Source organism: Lipomyces doorenjongii (genome assembly GCF_038497915.1).
Source record: "Lipomyces doorenjongii strain NRRL Y-27504 unplaced genomic scaffold V1508scaffold_10, whole genome shotgun sequence".
Lineage (NCBI taxonomy): Eukaryota > Fungi > Ascomycota > Lipomycetes > Lipomycetales > Lipomycetaceae > Lipomyces > Lipomyces doorenjongii.
Window position 1 is genome coordinate 175,470 of NW_027118077.1, and position 15,621 is coordinate 191,090.

A 15,621-nucleotide genomic window follows, 5' to 3' on the forward strand; every position below is an offset into this window, starting at 1 on the left:
GAAGATCGGTTTTAGTAGAGCAGAATCTTTGCTCATCGCGGCCCTCGTTCTACACAAGTGCCGAAGTGCGGGGAAAGCAAACCCCTGTCGAGCACAGAGCACGTGATGTGTGCGCACACTATGCCAATCACGGGATACCTAGTCACTAATTATCACCCTAGCCCACGTTTCTCTTATCATACATCACAATACTACGAAGCGTGGTGTCTTTCTCCCGTGCAATTGAAATTGAAGCACACTGCCCCATTCAATGGCAATGAATCATGTCACCACTTAAACCCACCGCCTGTTCTGCTCCTAACATACCGCTCTGTCAAAAATGATTTCTATATACTGCATTTGAACTGGTGGGGGTCCATTTCCTTTGAGCCTTGGTTCATGCAAAACTACGGCCGTTCTCCACTCGGATATGTCTGCCAGGTAGTTATACTAATACTTAAAAATGCGCATGTGAATTACTCATTTGTCAAACATTGATGGATATAAACTATATATACAGGACACTTGCAAAACCCAAACCATGCCGTAAAAGATAATGCATCACAACCAGAACCCCTATCCAATATGAATCTCAAACAAAACAATCTTATATTACACACAACACAAAGTCGTCATAGTAAATTTATGTGCCACTGCTCATGTAGGACTTAGGATATTTGCTAACGGGCGACCGTAACATTTGATACAAATGATACTGGTGACGCCGGAGGATTACTTCAAGTTGGTATAATCAATCTCGCCCTCCCGAAGACCGTTTTCTGTCGAAGAGCGGGAGCAAGTGCATTCATGCGCACGTCGCTTTCCTGGGCGCCGTTAGGATATTGATCTGCACCTCCAACACGCACCCCAGCCAGTAACAATAAAACTAGACATACCACATGAACAGGTGGGGCCCTCGAAGTTGTTCTCAGTAGTAGCATTGGAGCAGTTACATTCCTTCGCAGGTCGAGCACCGCAAGAGCATCGCGCCTCTTCAGCACAAACGCAAGCACCATTGGACTTTCCGCAGCAGACCATTGTAAGTTAGTAGAAGCAATGAAACCTAATGTTGTAGTATATAGCGCTTATGAAGGTCAAGAGCCAAGTCGAGATATTAAATGATAATATTATTGGTGTTATGACTAGCTGAACATCGGGGGAACAGATGGCTTTATAGAGAGTCTGGGTCATTGAGTCATGCGGCGCCGGGAGATCGCCTGTCGTGGCGATGGTGGCTGAGGTAAAATGCTTACTATTTCGAGCACACTCATTGGCTGAAGTTCTAGTGACAAAAAATCCAGCCAATCACATTAACAACAATTAGTGCAAGGACTGTCCAACCACAAGTGCACTGTTTAAACTTATGATGCTTTCTTATCTGATTTTGATTATACTCTATTATTATTGGTGGCCGCCAGTCGACCCAGTATTTTGAAGCCTATCATAGCAAATGCTTTCATTCCCTTTGGACTGCGCTGATGGCGAGTTATGAGTAAATTCGATCGTGCACCATTCATCGAACTCAGCGAAAAGCGAGCTTCCCGAGTCTGGACAGATCTACAAGACAACTGCGCTGCCAATGTATCGTCGGTGTCTTTGCTCAAACAATCTGATAATTGTTGGACGAGTGACCATCCCGCGCCTCCTGAAAATTATCAAACGTCGCGCTACTCTTGAAACTATCAGATCTCGCAACGTGCCTGTGGTCTCCATTTTAGTGACGATATCGTCCCCGGAGTGATACGGCCGCCTGTGGAATTCGCTTCATCCAATCGGTCAAAAAACAAAACCATCAAATACATTTTAATCCATAATACACTTGGCAACCCAGCACAAACCCAACCAACCTATGCAATCACAATGAGCTACTGCATTAATAACCTACTGTACAATCTCAATCTCTCATTTGTTCTTAATACTGTCGAAAAAAGTCTTCACGTCCTGCTCGGACACGATCTTGCCTTGTTCGGCAAACGGTCTCAAGAACGACGCGAGTTTGGTCTTGACTTTGTTGTACGCATAGAGACCTTCCATTGCGTTAATGTGGGGCATAGAGTTTAGTGCGCGAGTACCTGCTTCCAAAAGCGAGGATGCTAGCAGCTATGGTTAGCATATCTCTGTTGTTCACAAACACATAAGTAGGAGCGCGGAACTTACTTTCATCTAAGTCTTGCGGGGGCTCATATGTTATTTCCTCGTCTTGTAGTATTGGGAACCGATCTAAGAATTTTACGCATTCTGCGCACCGGCAAATATTCTGTCGCCATCCTTCAACCAGAAATAACGAGAATTCTTCAGCGTCTGGAATACAAATCGGCATCTTGCATGTAGAATGCTCATCAACGGACGACGCAGCGGTCGATGTGTTGGATATGTGGTGTGGCACCGTTGATGAACTCGATGACACGGATACAGCTAACGAATCTTCACGAGAGTCGGAGTCGTGGTCGTGATCGACACGCTTTGCCTTGTGATCCCTCGCTTCCGAGTCCTCCAAGGTCCTCTTCAATCCATTTGCTTCAGGAATTTCTGCAGATGCGATAACAGCACTTGGATTCTTATGCATCACGGCATCCAACGCGACACGACGCCACCCCGCCCACCGTCCAAGGAACGTCCGATGTTTCTCTACACATTTCCAGCATATAAACGCCTCAAAAAGACGATCATCCGGAAACCCAGGAGGCGGAACGTGTTCTTCGCCGTCTTCCTCATCATCGGACGCAGACCCCCGGAACTCACCCGTGAGCTCCGGGAGCAGGTTAACCCCAGTCGGATGTCCTTTTGGTGATGAAAGTTCATTCTTCTTCGTTGACGGCGAGGTGGATATCTCGAACTCAGAGTAATCGATAGGATACAGCTTCACGCCAGTCGGATGCCCCGACGGCGACCTCGGCGCTGCTTTGTTCTGGGTGTCGTCCCCTATTTCAGAACCATCGGTCTCAGCCATATCAATTGCGTCGATGACGACTTTAGTTGGATGGCCCTTTGGAGACGGCGGCATTTTCATGACAGATTCTGTTGAACGCCGTAATAGATCCGTGCCGGCAGGCTGTCCCAGTGGTGACTTTGCAGGTTGCGGATTTAGTTCAGTCGGTAGGAATGGGAGACCGAGAATGCACTCCTCGTGATACCAGTCTTCGTTGCAAACGTCGCCTAGCAAACATTGATACATAGTGCCTTTTTCTGTCTCTGGGTTGTATTTCGAGTCGCAGGAACAAAACCGACCCTCAAAATTATGGTCATATCTGTTGTCCGCTTAGTTCATCTTGAAAATCATGCATATTGTCTTGGTCATACCTGTTACTGCTTGATGGAATATCCAATTCATTGAAATTCTTTCGTAAATTGCATCCTCCAAAAGCACTCATCCGGGTAGTTCCGCAATCACACGTAAAATTCCGTTTATTGAACAACTCAACCAGATCATGATCCGAGTGACATTGTATGCTGCACGAGTAGCACACTCCCGCGGTTGCCTTAGTGCCTGTCGATTTCTCAATACATGTGAGGCATGCGTACACAGGCTGACGTAGCGCACCGTCGAAATAAGTGCAATGTGTTGGATCGAATGGTAGCACGTCACGCGCGTCGCGTTCCCTGCTTGCGCATTAGTCTGCGAATATCGGAGAATTAAGACTTCTTACAGCTGCTGCTGCGTTTCGATGTAATCCAACGCCGTGATGGATTCTGGACTTCCTGCCGATTCTTGTACTGACATTGTGCTGTGATTGGCGGGATATGCGAAGCAAGTTGGTGGAAGACGGATATCCTCGTTGTCGCGTCAGTCGACTGAGGTGAGGTAACGCGATAGTCCCGGGTGAATGCCCACCACATGGGACACAAAAAGTCACCCTAATTTTAGTCCGATGACACAAGCGCGCTGCTCCACGCGTCAAATTTGGAGACGCGCGACGCGTCGCAATGGGATTTTAAAGCAACGCCGCAACCAAAATTTACCCCTGCCTTCGTCTCCTCGACTTGCACTCCTGAATTTCTCTTTTCCAACTCACGAGGCGTATATTACTCTCGAATCATATACAGAGAATTTATATTCCTAGTACTGTACAATACTTTTCAAGAGACCAATGTCATCAAGAAAAAGACAGGCGAAAGACGGTTCTGATTCCGAGGACGACAATCTACCGTCTGCTCCGCCGTCGTCGCTCCCACCGTCGTCACCCCCTCCACTGCCATTCGATGATGAACCAGAAAATAATGAACTCGATAACGACGATCTGATCGACGCTCTGGAGGAACAAGCGGAGGAAGAAGATGGTATCGACCTGTTCGGCGACAACTTGGAGCGGTTCGTATGTGCGTTGACGTTAGATAGGATGCCTGCCTAAGATGTTACTAGGGATTACGCGAATCTTGACCAGAACAACACCTATAACCTTGGTGCTCGGGATATTGATGATGACGACTATGAGGATATGGAGATCGATGATCGCCGTCAGGTCGATCAATTGCTTAACCGTCGTGATCGAGCGCTGCAACAGCGTCGGGGGCTTCCTGATGCGTTTTTGGACGGTAGGCTAATTCGCTTATTTGGAGAAGTGATGATACTAATGCGTGCATGTAGATGATGATATGGACCTCGAGCTCCCTACCCACCGTCGTCGACGAAACGCGTATGATGAAGATCCAGACTTGTCAGACGAAGATCCCTTTATGGACGAGATCTCCCTCAACGCACTCGCTGACGTAAAGGCCCCGTCTATCGCAGAATGGGTAACACAACCAGCCGTGCACAGGTCGATCGCCCGCGAATTCAAGAACTTCCTATTCGAATACATCGACGACAACGGGAGGTCAGTCTACGGGTCTCGGATCCGAATACTCGGTGAAGTCAATAGCGAGTCCATCGAGGTCAGCTACAAGCACCTCCTCGAAGCCAAATCCGTGCTCGCACGATTTCTTCTTTTCGCCCCAGCCGAGATGTTAAAGATTTTCGACGTCGTCGCGATGGAAGTCACGGAACTGCATTATCCAGATTATTCCCGAATCCATCTCGAAATCCATGTTCGCATTTCTGACGTGCCAAACGTGCGCCCGCTGCGGGAGTTGCGGGAAGTGCATTTGAATACCTTAGTGTGCGTCACGGGTGTCGTGACTAGGCGCACGGGCGTGTTCCCGCAATTAAAATATGTTAAGTTTAATTGCACGAAATGTAACGTCGTGCTTGGCCCGTTTTTCCAAGAGTCGGATACCGAGGTGAAGGTATCGTTCTGCCACAACTGCCAGGCAAAAACTGGGTTCACTATCAACACCGACAAGACAGTTTACAGGAACTATCAAAAGATCACTCTACAGGAGTCGCCAGGCACAGTTCCTGCTGGCCGTCTACCGCGGCACAGAGAAGTGATCTTGTTATGGGATCTGATCGATAGTGCGAAACCTGGTGACGAGATCGAGGTTACTGGTATTTACAAGAACACATATGACGGTCAGCTCAACGCTAAAAATGGATTCCCTGTCTTCGCTACTATTATAGAGGCTAACCTTGTCCAACGGCGAGATTCTCGTGGCGATGGTAAGCTATGTACTGAGGAGGATGAGTTGGTAATCAGACAACTGTCCCGTCAGCCAAATATTGCAGATAAGATTATTGCATCGATTGCTCCTTCCATCTATGGCCACGAAGACATTAAAACTGCCATCGCGTGCTCGCTTTTTGGCGGTGTTCCGAAGGATATAAATGGAAAGCACTCCATCCGTGGTGACATCAACGTCCTTCTCCTTGGTGATCCGGGTACCGCGAAATCTCAGTTCTTGAAATATGCCGAGAAGACCGCTCATCGTGCGGTTTTTGCTACAGGTCAGGGGGCATCCGCAGTTGGTCTAACTGCCTCTGTCCGCCGCGACCCGATCACCAACGAATGGACTCTCGAAGGCGGTGCTTTGGTACTCGCGGACAAAGGCGTCTGCCTAATTGACGAGTTCGACAAGATGAATGACCAAGACCGGACCTCTATCCATGAAGCAATGGAGCAACAAAGCATTTCGATTTCGAAAGCCGGTATAGTCACCACTCTGCAAGCGCGCTGCGCAATTATCGCAGCGGCGAATCCCAACGGCGGAAGATATAACTCGACCGTCCCCTTTGGACAGAACGTGAATTTGACGGAGCCCATTTTGTCGCGATTTGATGTTCTGTGTGTTGTGCGGGATCTGGTGGACTCGGAGACTGATGGCCGGCTGGCCAAGTTCGTGATAGAGTCGCATGGCCGGTCGCATCCTGGCAACGAGGATGAAAATGATGAGGATATCGATGAGGATATGGAAAACGCTACGTCGCTTTCTCAGAACGATACCTCAAATACCGGAGAGTCGGATGTCTTGAACCAGTCTCCACGGAAAGGGCAGAAAGAGTCGATCGCACCTATACAACAGGACCTGCTTGCAAAGTACATTCACTACGCCAAAGATCGAGTTAGACCAAAACTGCACTACCTGGACGAAGACAAGATTTCGAAACTCTACGGGGACATGCGACGCGAAAGTCTAGCGACGGGTAGTTATCCCATCACGGTTCGTCATCTCGAGTCTATACTCCGGTTGTCAGAGTCGTTCGCGAAGATGCGGTTGTCAGAGTACGTCTCTGCATACGACATTGACCGAGCGATTAAAGTTACGATCCAGTCGTTTGTTGGGGCGCAGAAGGTTAGTGTTAAGAAGAGTCTCCAGCGAAGCTTTATGAAGTACATGCTTCCTCCTGGCAGTAACGCGGGTCACCGTGGGAGGGCAGCCGCGAGCGACGAGTTCGATGATGAGTAGAAGCATGTTGTAGCCATGCGGGTTTATAGGTGACAGAAATGTATTAGTTGTAGATGGGAAAGTCCACGTATCTTGTATGTAAATGTGCTAATATTTGTGTATTTAAGGTTTCTGGAGTACGTAATGCTTTGTGGTTTATCTGTGTACCGTCCTTGCTGTATTAAATAGATTAGATTTCATATTATGAAGAACAGTCCTAGAATACACAGCTTAAGTCGAATTATATCGACAATAGCATAAACTAAACGAACAGAAAACAAATACACTGCGTGCTCCACAGCGTCCCGCCCAATCCAAACCTGTCAATAACCACCGATATACACCATTGTTACCACCTATACACTTATACACTAATTCAAACAGAGATATGCTAAACCAATAGTAAATATACAAATAAGATTCTAGCGCAACAATTAATAGAAACGACTAAAGACTGAGATTGCCAGAAAGATCGTAGCGGCAAACCTATGCGCCATACCTTTATGGCCCACGCCAACTTATAGCGACAATACCGGAGTAGCAAACACCAAAGGAAACTAAGAAGCAAGAATATGGAGCTAAAAATACATGTAGTTGTTGCGCAAAGTGTTATTGTTCACTCGTCCATTTCCAGATCGCCGACAACTTCATCCTCGGACTCATAATCTTCCATTTCATCGGATATATTTCCATCCTCATGTCGCGAATTACGTCTCGATGATTGTAGGTGATACGAGTGTCGAATTCCCTTCAAGAATAAGTACGCAACTCGTTTGCGACGTTTGTTGAAGAAGAACCACATCATGGACCATATCGTACCCGGCTCATCTGCTAGAAATGACGGCGATGGCGTATGACTATAGATAACGCAATCCTAGATCCGAGTCAATTCAAGTTTCTGTTGGTTTACTCCAACATGTGCAAACCTTTAAGTCAATATGGCTGTCCACGATCTCCCACAATCTCGGTGGAACTGGCATGCCGACGCCAAACAGCGTATTGTTAAACGCATTAACAACCTGGTTTGCACTCCGCTCACGCTTAAAATCAACAGGCCGCAGGGATGAGAAATCATGGTCTGGATGACTCGCGTTCAAAACAGCGATAAGGTAAGCGAAAGTGCGCCGGGAAGAAACCTGGTCGAGAGGACCGAATGGCGACGATCCGAGAGACGACCCAGCTAAAAGCGACGAAGATAGCGTATTTTCGGACGACTTTGAGAGCATTCCGCGCTCAGTTGGCGGAGAGAAGGATGGTGGACTGAGCGATGACGACAGCATCAGATTTTCTTGGTACATGGAATTTAGTTGCTTGTCGATGGACTTATATAGCTTCTTATCCCCCCCTGCAGCCTTTGTGGTATACAGATCGCAGCCGCCAACTACCTTGCAATCAGGAGTATCGAACTCCAGAGCGGAATTAATTAATTCCAGGTCCTGTATTTCCACGAACTAGAATTACGTTAGCAGTTGTTCTGCAACACCATTGGCGTGTATGAAGCACAGTTGATAGCCAGAGGATAGCCAGATAAGGGGAATCGGATATGTGCCATTGGCGAACACAAGTCATTATGATGCAATGTAAGAGTGAGGCAGAGCATACCTTCATGGTAACAATCAGACTGATTATATTTCAACCCTGGATAATAGAGGCTGGGATGGGTGTTGTTGAATACAACGAGACGCGAACATCTGAACGAGAAGAGAGCAGCCGTAGCTAAGGCGGAGGGAGACATATGCAGCGATGAAGCGATGGGGCGAGAGCGGCGTGCCGCTGCAACAGCAGCTGCGCCCGGACCATGCGAGGTGGTTCGTTGTGGGCTAGGGTTGGGAGACTTGTACGGGACTCTCGGTGCCAATAGTCCCAAGCAGGCCCAGTGAGTTGTGGTCATCAACCATTTAACCTCCCTGAGGGAGGACCTCCATGTTGTCATTTGAATCATAGTCCCCCGGATCCACGCAGCCACTTCTTAGCAGCTGACAGCCACATGGGTGGCGACGTATATGCCAATGTTTCAGGTGGCGGTCTTCGTCTAAAAGGTGCAAAAATCGACAAGAAGAAGAAGAAGAAAACAGAAAAATTTAACACAGAAAAGCTACCAACGGAGTCCACAACTTCAAGTTCGCACAGTGACGGAAAAGTCGATTCGACTACAACAGAAAATGCTAAATCAATTATTCCTGAAGTAGACAATAAGACCGATGCAGAGCGTAAATTTGAAGAGGTTCAACGAAAGAGGGTAAGAACAGCATATTACGAAACAATATTAGGACCGACACTGACGGAATTGCAGCTGGAAAAAATACTAGAGAAAAAGGCATCAAAGTCGCACCGTGAGGAAGTCGAGGAGTACAACAAGTATCTTAGCGGACTCACTGACCATAATGACATGCCCAAGGTAAGCAATCGCGATTAATATCAAATTCTTCTAAGCTAACACGCGCCAGATCGGACCCGGCTAAGTTCGGCGCAGCCACATGAATAATACGAATCAAGGGGTTTTTTTCCTGTGCTGTGGATTAACGCTTGTAATATATTAACAAATTGCATTGGATATGAAATTACGGAATCGAATATAGGATAAATCAGCCATTATTAGCTCCATTATAATATCAATTGGTGCGACTAAGCAAACGCATCCTCAAAGTAGTCAATTCTTTTTCCGCTTTTATCGTCCAAATTTTCAAGGACAGCTGACCGCGCCTCATCAAGCATCCTGACAGGACCACAGGCAAACACTGCCAGGCTTTTCGATTCATGGTTCATCGAGTCGCGAACAATCCTTGAAATACGGGGTCTATAGTAATGGAAATGTACAGTTGAAGGAAAGAACTTATCAAACAACTGTTCCGACATGCCATTGCTGTCGTAGTTATCGTCAAATACTGGTTCCTTATATAGCCTGTCATCGTCATCAAGATCCATTTCAAAGACAGTCCTACAATCTGAGAGGCTGCTCAAATCGTCACCATCCATAACTTCCTCAAACTGAAATATTTCTATTTTTCCCTCCGCAGCCTCCTTCTCCCCAGACGTCACGAAAACGTGAACTTCGATAAAGTCATTTTCTGCAATATGTCTCAACTGAGAAGCAATCCAGCTCACACTTGCCTTCTCCCTAACAACCCAGAGAAAGGCAACTTGCTGCTTTCGTCCCTTATCTTTAAGATGCACAGCATACGATATTGCTGCCGTAATTCCAATACCTCCTGCCAGTAATAACACAGATTCATATTTTCCGAAAGGGTATGACGTCCCATGTGGTCCCTCTAGCCAAATACGGGCACGATGCGTGTCTCGGTCGACCGCATATCCATGTAACTTAGACGTGACACCCCGCCGGCGCTTCGCAACAAAGATATACTTGTTATCACGTGTCTGGACTACACTAAATGGATTTGATTGCCAAAGATTGAATCGCAAGACATACAAAAACGCGTACTGGCCGGGCCGATATTTGAACGGAACTAGTGGTTTGATGATGATTTGTGTTGCGTCGGCGTTGGCGTGGATTTCGGCGTAGCCAGATACATTGCCGGATAGAACGCGAACTAGACGAATTAGGCGGTCGACGGCGTAAATTGTGACCGCGACGTAGAGATAGTATACAAATGTGTAGTTGGAGAGATGTATACGCAGTGCGATGAAAAAGACGATTGTCAAGACGAGGTGCAGGGTGAGAAAGATCTCATACCAATATCGTTGAAATACATACTGTGCTTGTATCAAAATCATGCAACTCGCAACAACTCCCTGAGGTTCGTTAGATGTGTGACAGAAAGTGTTAGTATAATGCAATACTTACCAATATTCCAAATATATTGATGTTGCGGAGAATGACCGCGCGGTACCTTGATGCACCGCCGTTGCGCAAGTAATACGCCGTAATACAGATCGAATGGACTAGAGAGTCCAAAACCAGTGTCTGCTATAAGTTAGAGACCAGACACGACGAGAAAGACGTTACGCATACTCTAGCCGTCCATCGATGAAATAGCTTGAATGTATCATTTGACCACCCAGTCATTCGGGTGAGTAAAGAATTTCTGCCAGCAAATTGCAGTAGTGGAACCATCAGAGTGACCGCCATAATACCGGACCTATTCGCTGCATACAATGCCGCCTGTGAGGTTTCATCTATTACCAAAGACGCCGCACCAGTGACATTAAATTCTGCTACTAGAAATATGAGATTCAGAACCAAGAAGAGCACGCATGAATATGCTTGCCACCGCAGGGGGATAGTAGTCACAGGAACGCCATAAATCAGTATCGGTTCCGCATGTCTAGATCCATATAGCGGGGGTAGGATAATGTGTTTCTGAATATAGGCCGATAGTCTGCCTCGTACGCTGACATGGGCAGGGCAAATATGATAGTAGAGCTTCGAAAACCAACTGATCGCTATAAGTAGTGCCCAGTAACCAGCCAAAATGGCTCTATAGCCCGCGTTAGCACATAATACTTTTGGCTATTCGAAGTGTAGGCTCAGAATCACCCGAAAATTTTGCTATTCCTTGAATTTCTGGCTGTAGCGTCCTGATACGCAGACCATGCCGCAAAATTCTCCCAAGATATATTAACTGCCGTATGTGATCCATCCCTCGTCAGAGCATCCTGCTCACTGATATTGCTGTCCAATGCTGTACAGTACACGTCGTCATAGCTATTATTGCCGCCGCAAGTAGATATCCCGCATACTTGTCTGAATGATTTCCAAGCAGCTAATCGCTCCTTCACGCTACAATGTGCTATGCATAGGGTGTAGGATTCTACGTACTGGAAGCTGGAGCAGCATGGCATTGTTATCTTATCGGTCCAACATCCCTCGAGCTTGAATTGCTGAAGATATGCGATACACGTTGCTTCGCAAAGACTTGATGCAGCGAATGCCGGAACTAAGCAGGCTGATATAGCAATGAACGTGTAATGTTTCGGCATTGTTCCCGGGAGGGGTCAAGTTGCGCTGCGCGTGAGGAATAGGCTTGTTAATCTGGCGAGATAGATGTCCTGAAATGCTATATATGAATAACTTGACAGATCGAACAGTTCGGACAGAATGCAGAATCGCAGGCTATTTTTTTGCAACGGCGTTATAGCTGAAACCCAACGACAGTGATACATCCTAGAACAATGAAGAGAATCCATCTCGATATCCACTGGCCCAGGCTCCTGCGCGGCCGGGCTTAGATTCGACAATATGAAGTCTGTCTAAGATGCCTCAAACTGGCGTTCCAGGGGCACGAGCTATGAATTATGTGAAAGTTTATTAAATTGCGTAGCTTATTATATATGCTACTGTGACCCGACATTTGACGCGCATACTCTTACACATTGTATTAGAGAGCCACCAAACACCGGATTTTGAACTTACGAACAAAATGCCGAGATCTTATGTGGTCCCGCCTTCCTTGCCAAGGCTCAGCGCCTAGCTACTCGCCCCGAATTCGCATATGTATAGACTTTGTCTCGAGAATCTATACGAGAATTTATAAAAACGAACATCCATTTGACAAAGGCGTAGGGAAATCCTCCGGGTTGTTGGGCACATAATATAGGTATTCATAAACTTTATGCTTGCGGGCTGAGGAGGGATATACTTTATTGATCCCAAAGCTTTTATCCACAATTTACAAACTGAGTACTTTTTGGATTGAATTTTTTTCGTGGAGCATGCAATATAGTATTGTTTGCGACAATTTTGCTAGGCGACGGGTTTTTTTGGGTTGGTATTACATTTTATTGTCTCGAGAGGCTACTATATATTACGGACTGAAAATAAAGAGGATGAAACTAAACGAACAAGACAAAGATGGACAAGGAAAGAAAGACAAGAAAGATCTTTTTTTGCTTGAAGCTAGTTGTCAATACAAAATATACAATAGTTAGTTAACGAAGCAAAGCGGCAGTTTTTTTGATTGAAAAAGCCGATGTATTAGTAACTATATACATTATGGGCTGAAAAACAAATGAACATGTAACCCAGCGTCCTATTGAGGACTGCTATGTATACAAGATGAAGAGAAGTATAGTACAAGCTATGTAAATGAAAAAAAGAAAGAAAAAAAAGGAGGAAATAAGGCCGAAGGCGCCAGCACCAGCTGCCTGCCTGGGCCAGGAGGCTATAACAGCAACCCAGGCAGCCCGCCACCAGAGAGGACCATCCACGTCCGAATCGAGGACGATAAAGAGAAGGGTGGGGGGCAACTACCCGGGGAGGGAACCGGAGAAGTGAGCACCCAGCGCGAAAGATGCAGAAGCGAAGGGGAAACTGGGTGATCAAGCCAGAGACCGCAACGCAGGGAACCCCAGGGTCACGAAGCCTAGGGAGCCAGGGCGCTGTCCGCTCCGGCGAGGGGAGGCATGGAAGGTAGCATAGCTGGAAGGGACCCAGCAGAACAGCAGTGAGGGAACGGGGACCAACTAGACAAAGAAAAAATAAGCTGAACGCGACAAAAGCAACGGAAAAACGACAAAGAAACCGTTCCTGAGCTGCGAAAGGATGCAGAACCTAAGCACTATTTGGGAGATAAAATCTCAAGAGGGCATCTGGTGTAGTTGGTTATCACATCCGCTTAGCATGCGGGAGGTCCCCGGTTCGATTCCGGTGTTGTCCAATAAATTTTTATTTTTGCACTTCGTATCTACCATTTGAATTCGTTGGTTTTTATAGTTCTTAATACCCTGTTGTACTCTAAATTTTTGGAACATAAATAAAGAAACATGGCAACGCGTAATATCACACCTATATAGCTTGCGCGATCGATATCTATTTCCCTACCTATTGGAAGCACTTTCATAAATACAGGGTGCTGTCTTTGCTCTTATTAGTACATGTCAGCACTGCGGTACCATATCTCCGTGTCGCCTGCGTCACAAATTTAGAAAACTCCAATTCTCTCAAGTTAAATTGCTACAAAATTGCTACAAATTTAAAGCAGCACTACTTTTGGCTATCTTCAGTAATTAACATCCCAAATAAATCTTACATTGCCCATGGTACAACTGCTTAACGTCCCATCCTTGTATTAACGTTTCTTCTCGTTTTCCAATCTTGAGTGAAGCAAGTATAGTGCCATCTCTGAAGAAAGTCAGTATCGCTAATACTTCAGGTCTAGATGGTGCGAAACTTACGATTGCATTCTGAGGTACCCGTTATTGTAACCAGCCGTTCATTGCTGTTATCTTGTGGCTCTGCAATAAGATACTTGTAAGCTCAAGATTTGTCATAGTAAAGCGCAAATATTACCTACCATTAATCTTGATGTTTGATCCAGATAGTTGACGAATTTCGTTGATCTTCATGCCACCTTTTCCGATAATAGCGCCAACCATATCATTGGGGATATATATCTGCTGAGTCATTGGCTGGCCAGGAAGAGCCTGCTGGGCCTGCTGTTGAGCACTCTGAACAGATGTCGCTGCTTGCACACTAGGAACAATAGGTGGCCGTTGTGCAGATTCTTTGGTAGCTGATCTCGGCTCCGGCGTCAACGTCGGTTCTTCTGTTGTTACATCTGCAATACCGAGTTGAGCGGCGTAGTCTGCGGCACTGTATCCGTTAGGCGAAACACCATATGGATTTACTGGTGTTGCGACGTTCTTCTCAACATATAGTTGCCAGTGACTTAGGTGACCAAATATTCCGCACATCGGCAGAGGGTTGTAATATTGCACATTCGCTAATGATAGCTTTTCAGACTGATCCAAGAGATGCTGGCAGATCATCAATGCCGCATGCTGTATTGCGTCCGCATCTCCATGTATAAGCAACGACCTTTCATTAGAGAGAGGTAGCAATGTCTCAGAGACCGACAAGGTCGTGCCCGAAGATTCCCTGATCTCGCGTAGCCTTGCGCCTGCTTTGCCTATAATTGGCCCCATTGCCTTATGTGGAATAACTGTCCTTAGACTGTATTTCTTTGATTCCGTTGCCTTTTGATCCAGCGGTTCACCTAATATTGTGTGCACTAACAGTCCACATGCCTGACATATGTCGTTAGTTATGACAATCTATTTAGGATCAACAGCCAAAAGCTTGCCTTCGAAACACCTTCCACAGGACCACTGATCGTCACTATTCGCTCCGTCACGCCTTTTATGTTATCGCTAAAGCTGCACCTCACACCTGCTGTCTGTCGCACAAGCGTGATGTTCTCGCCATTCTGGCCAATCAATGCAGCGGCGTCTCGACTCGACACAAGGCATCTCAGAGACACCCAGCACGCCTCGTTGGAGGCGCCATTAAATTTCGACGCTTTCGATGATTTGCTTTGAGCACCGTTTTTGCTAGTAGGCTGTGTCGAGCTGTCGGTAGCACCACTGGAAAGTGTTTGTCGCTTAACAGCCGATGTCGAGTTGTGGTTGTCTTGTAGCTGCCTTTTTAGACCTGCTGTAGTTGCCATTGATGAACGCAATTGGGATGAAACCTTCTACACAAGTTCTTCTAGACGACTTACGAAAACCGTAATTAAGAGAGTAGTTAAAATAGTCAAAGGTCGCGGTTGACGGATTACCAGGGGCCGGGACGATGCTACGTGCAAAGGACGCGCATTTAGTCTTGAACCAAGGCTCTTTCTTTCGGTTCAGCAGTGTGCAACTCTCGCGCAATCGTTTGTCGGATGCCCTTCGACCTCATTCAAACTCTGCCTTGACATCATTGGAGTATAATCAGCTGGTTCAGGGTTGCTTTCAGAAGCCGCAATCTGTAAGGGGTTCCAATCAATTCTTAGGGCCACCAGGCCAGGGGGCTTATACCGTGAAAATGAAAGCCTTCTAAGGATTCAATGCAGCTGGCAGAAATTCTACGGGATCCGTCGTGGAACAATGCAGGTATTTACATACAATGGCGGGTTTATAGGGGGGCACTGTCAATTACTGCTC

General features: G+C 46.5%; 7 protein-coding genes and 1 non-coding gene across 8 annotated transcripts; 3 read left to right on the forward strand and 5 right to left on the reverse strand.

Annotated features, from left to right (window-relative positions):
- Positions 1-436: 436 nt before the first annotated feature.
- Positions 437-1,212, reverse strand: V1508DRAFT_412666 (uncharacterized protein; the record flags this gene model as incomplete). Its single annotated transcript, XM_066939656.1, has 2 exons — positions 876-1,212; positions 437-803 (listed from the first exon to the last, which is right to left on the reverse strand). Coding segments are annotated over exons 1-2 (229 nt in total), but the record flags the coding sequence as incomplete, so codon positions are not given.
- Positions 1,213-1,768: 556 nt separating this feature from the next.
- V1508DRAFT_20544 (putative zinc finger in N-recognin-domain-containing protein) lies at positions 1,769-3,760 on the reverse strand. The gene is made up of 4 exons (XM_066936222.1): positions 3,627-3,760; positions 3,280-3,579; positions 2,137-3,227; positions 1,769-2,072 (listed from the first exon to the last, which is right to left on the reverse strand). Exons 1-4 carry the CDS (start codon positions 3,698-3,700, stop codon positions 1,882-1,884), a joined length of 1,656 nt encoding a protein of 551 aa, XP_066797445.1. The 5' UTR covers positions 3,701-3,760; the 3' UTR covers positions 1,769-1,881.
- Positions 3,761-3,953: 193 nt separating this feature from the next.
- Positions 3,954-6,952, forward strand: V1508DRAFT_412672 (MCM2/3/5 family-domain-containing protein). The gene is made up of 3 exons (XM_066939657.1): positions 3,954-4,288; positions 4,340-4,512; positions 4,565-6,952. The coding sequence occupies exons 1-3, from the start codon at positions 4,068-4,070 to the stop codon at positions 6,757-6,759; spliced, it is 2,589 nt and encodes an 862-aa protein (XP_066797446.1). The 5' UTR covers positions 3,954-4,067; the 3' UTR covers positions 6,760-6,952.
- V1508DRAFT_412673 (Maf1 regulator-domain-containing protein) lies at positions 6,920-8,472 on the reverse strand. The gene is made up of 3 exons (XM_066939658.1): positions 8,341-8,472; positions 7,665-8,189; positions 6,920-7,612 (listed from the first exon to the last, which is right to left on the reverse strand). Exons 1-3 carry the CDS (start codon positions 8,344-8,346, stop codon positions 7,355-7,357), a joined length of 789 nt encoding a protein of 262 aa, XP_066797447.1. The 5' UTR covers positions 8,347-8,472; the 3' UTR covers positions 6,920-7,354.
- Positions 8,473-8,560: 88 nt separating this feature from the next.
- On the forward strand, positions 8,561-9,613 carry V1508DRAFT_412675 (uncharacterized protein). Its single transcript, XM_066939659.1, has 3 exons — positions 8,561-8,977; positions 9,032-9,136; positions 9,186-9,613. Exons 1-3 carry the CDS (start codon positions 8,726-8,728, stop codon positions 9,198-9,200), a joined length of 372 nt encoding a protein of 123 aa, XP_066797448.1. The 5' UTR covers positions 8,561-8,725; the 3' UTR covers positions 9,201-9,613.
- V1508DRAFT_350875 (ferric reductase NAD binding domain-containing protein) lies at positions 9,364-11,679 on the reverse strand (the record flags this gene model as incomplete). The annotated part of the gene is made up of 4 exons (XM_066936796.1): positions 9,364-10,491; positions 10,544-10,663; positions 10,712-11,177; positions 11,237-11,679. 4 exons carry the CDS (start codon positions 11,677-11,679, stop codon positions 9,364-9,366), a joined length of 2,157 nt encoding a protein of 718 aa, XP_066797449.1.
- Positions 11,680-13,281: 1,602 nt separating this feature from the next.
- Positions 13,282-13,355, forward strand: V1508DRAFT_t17. Its single transcript has one exon. It is a non-coding gene; the product is annotated as a tRNA-Ala (tRNA).
- A 55-nt stretch (positions 13,356-13,410) lies between these two features.
- V1508DRAFT_382655 (uncharacterized protein) lies at positions 13,411-15,546 on the reverse strand. Its single transcript, XM_066937729.1, has 4 exons — positions 14,781-15,546; positions 13,992-14,724; positions 13,873-13,932; positions 13,411-13,819 (listed from the first exon to the last, which is right to left on the reverse strand). Exons 1-4 carry the CDS (start codon positions 15,141-15,143, stop codon positions 13,767-13,769), a joined length of 1,209 nt encoding a protein of 402 aa, XP_066797450.1. The 5' UTR covers positions 15,144-15,546; the 3' UTR covers positions 13,411-13,766.
- Positions 15,547-15,621: the final 75 nt, after the last annotated feature.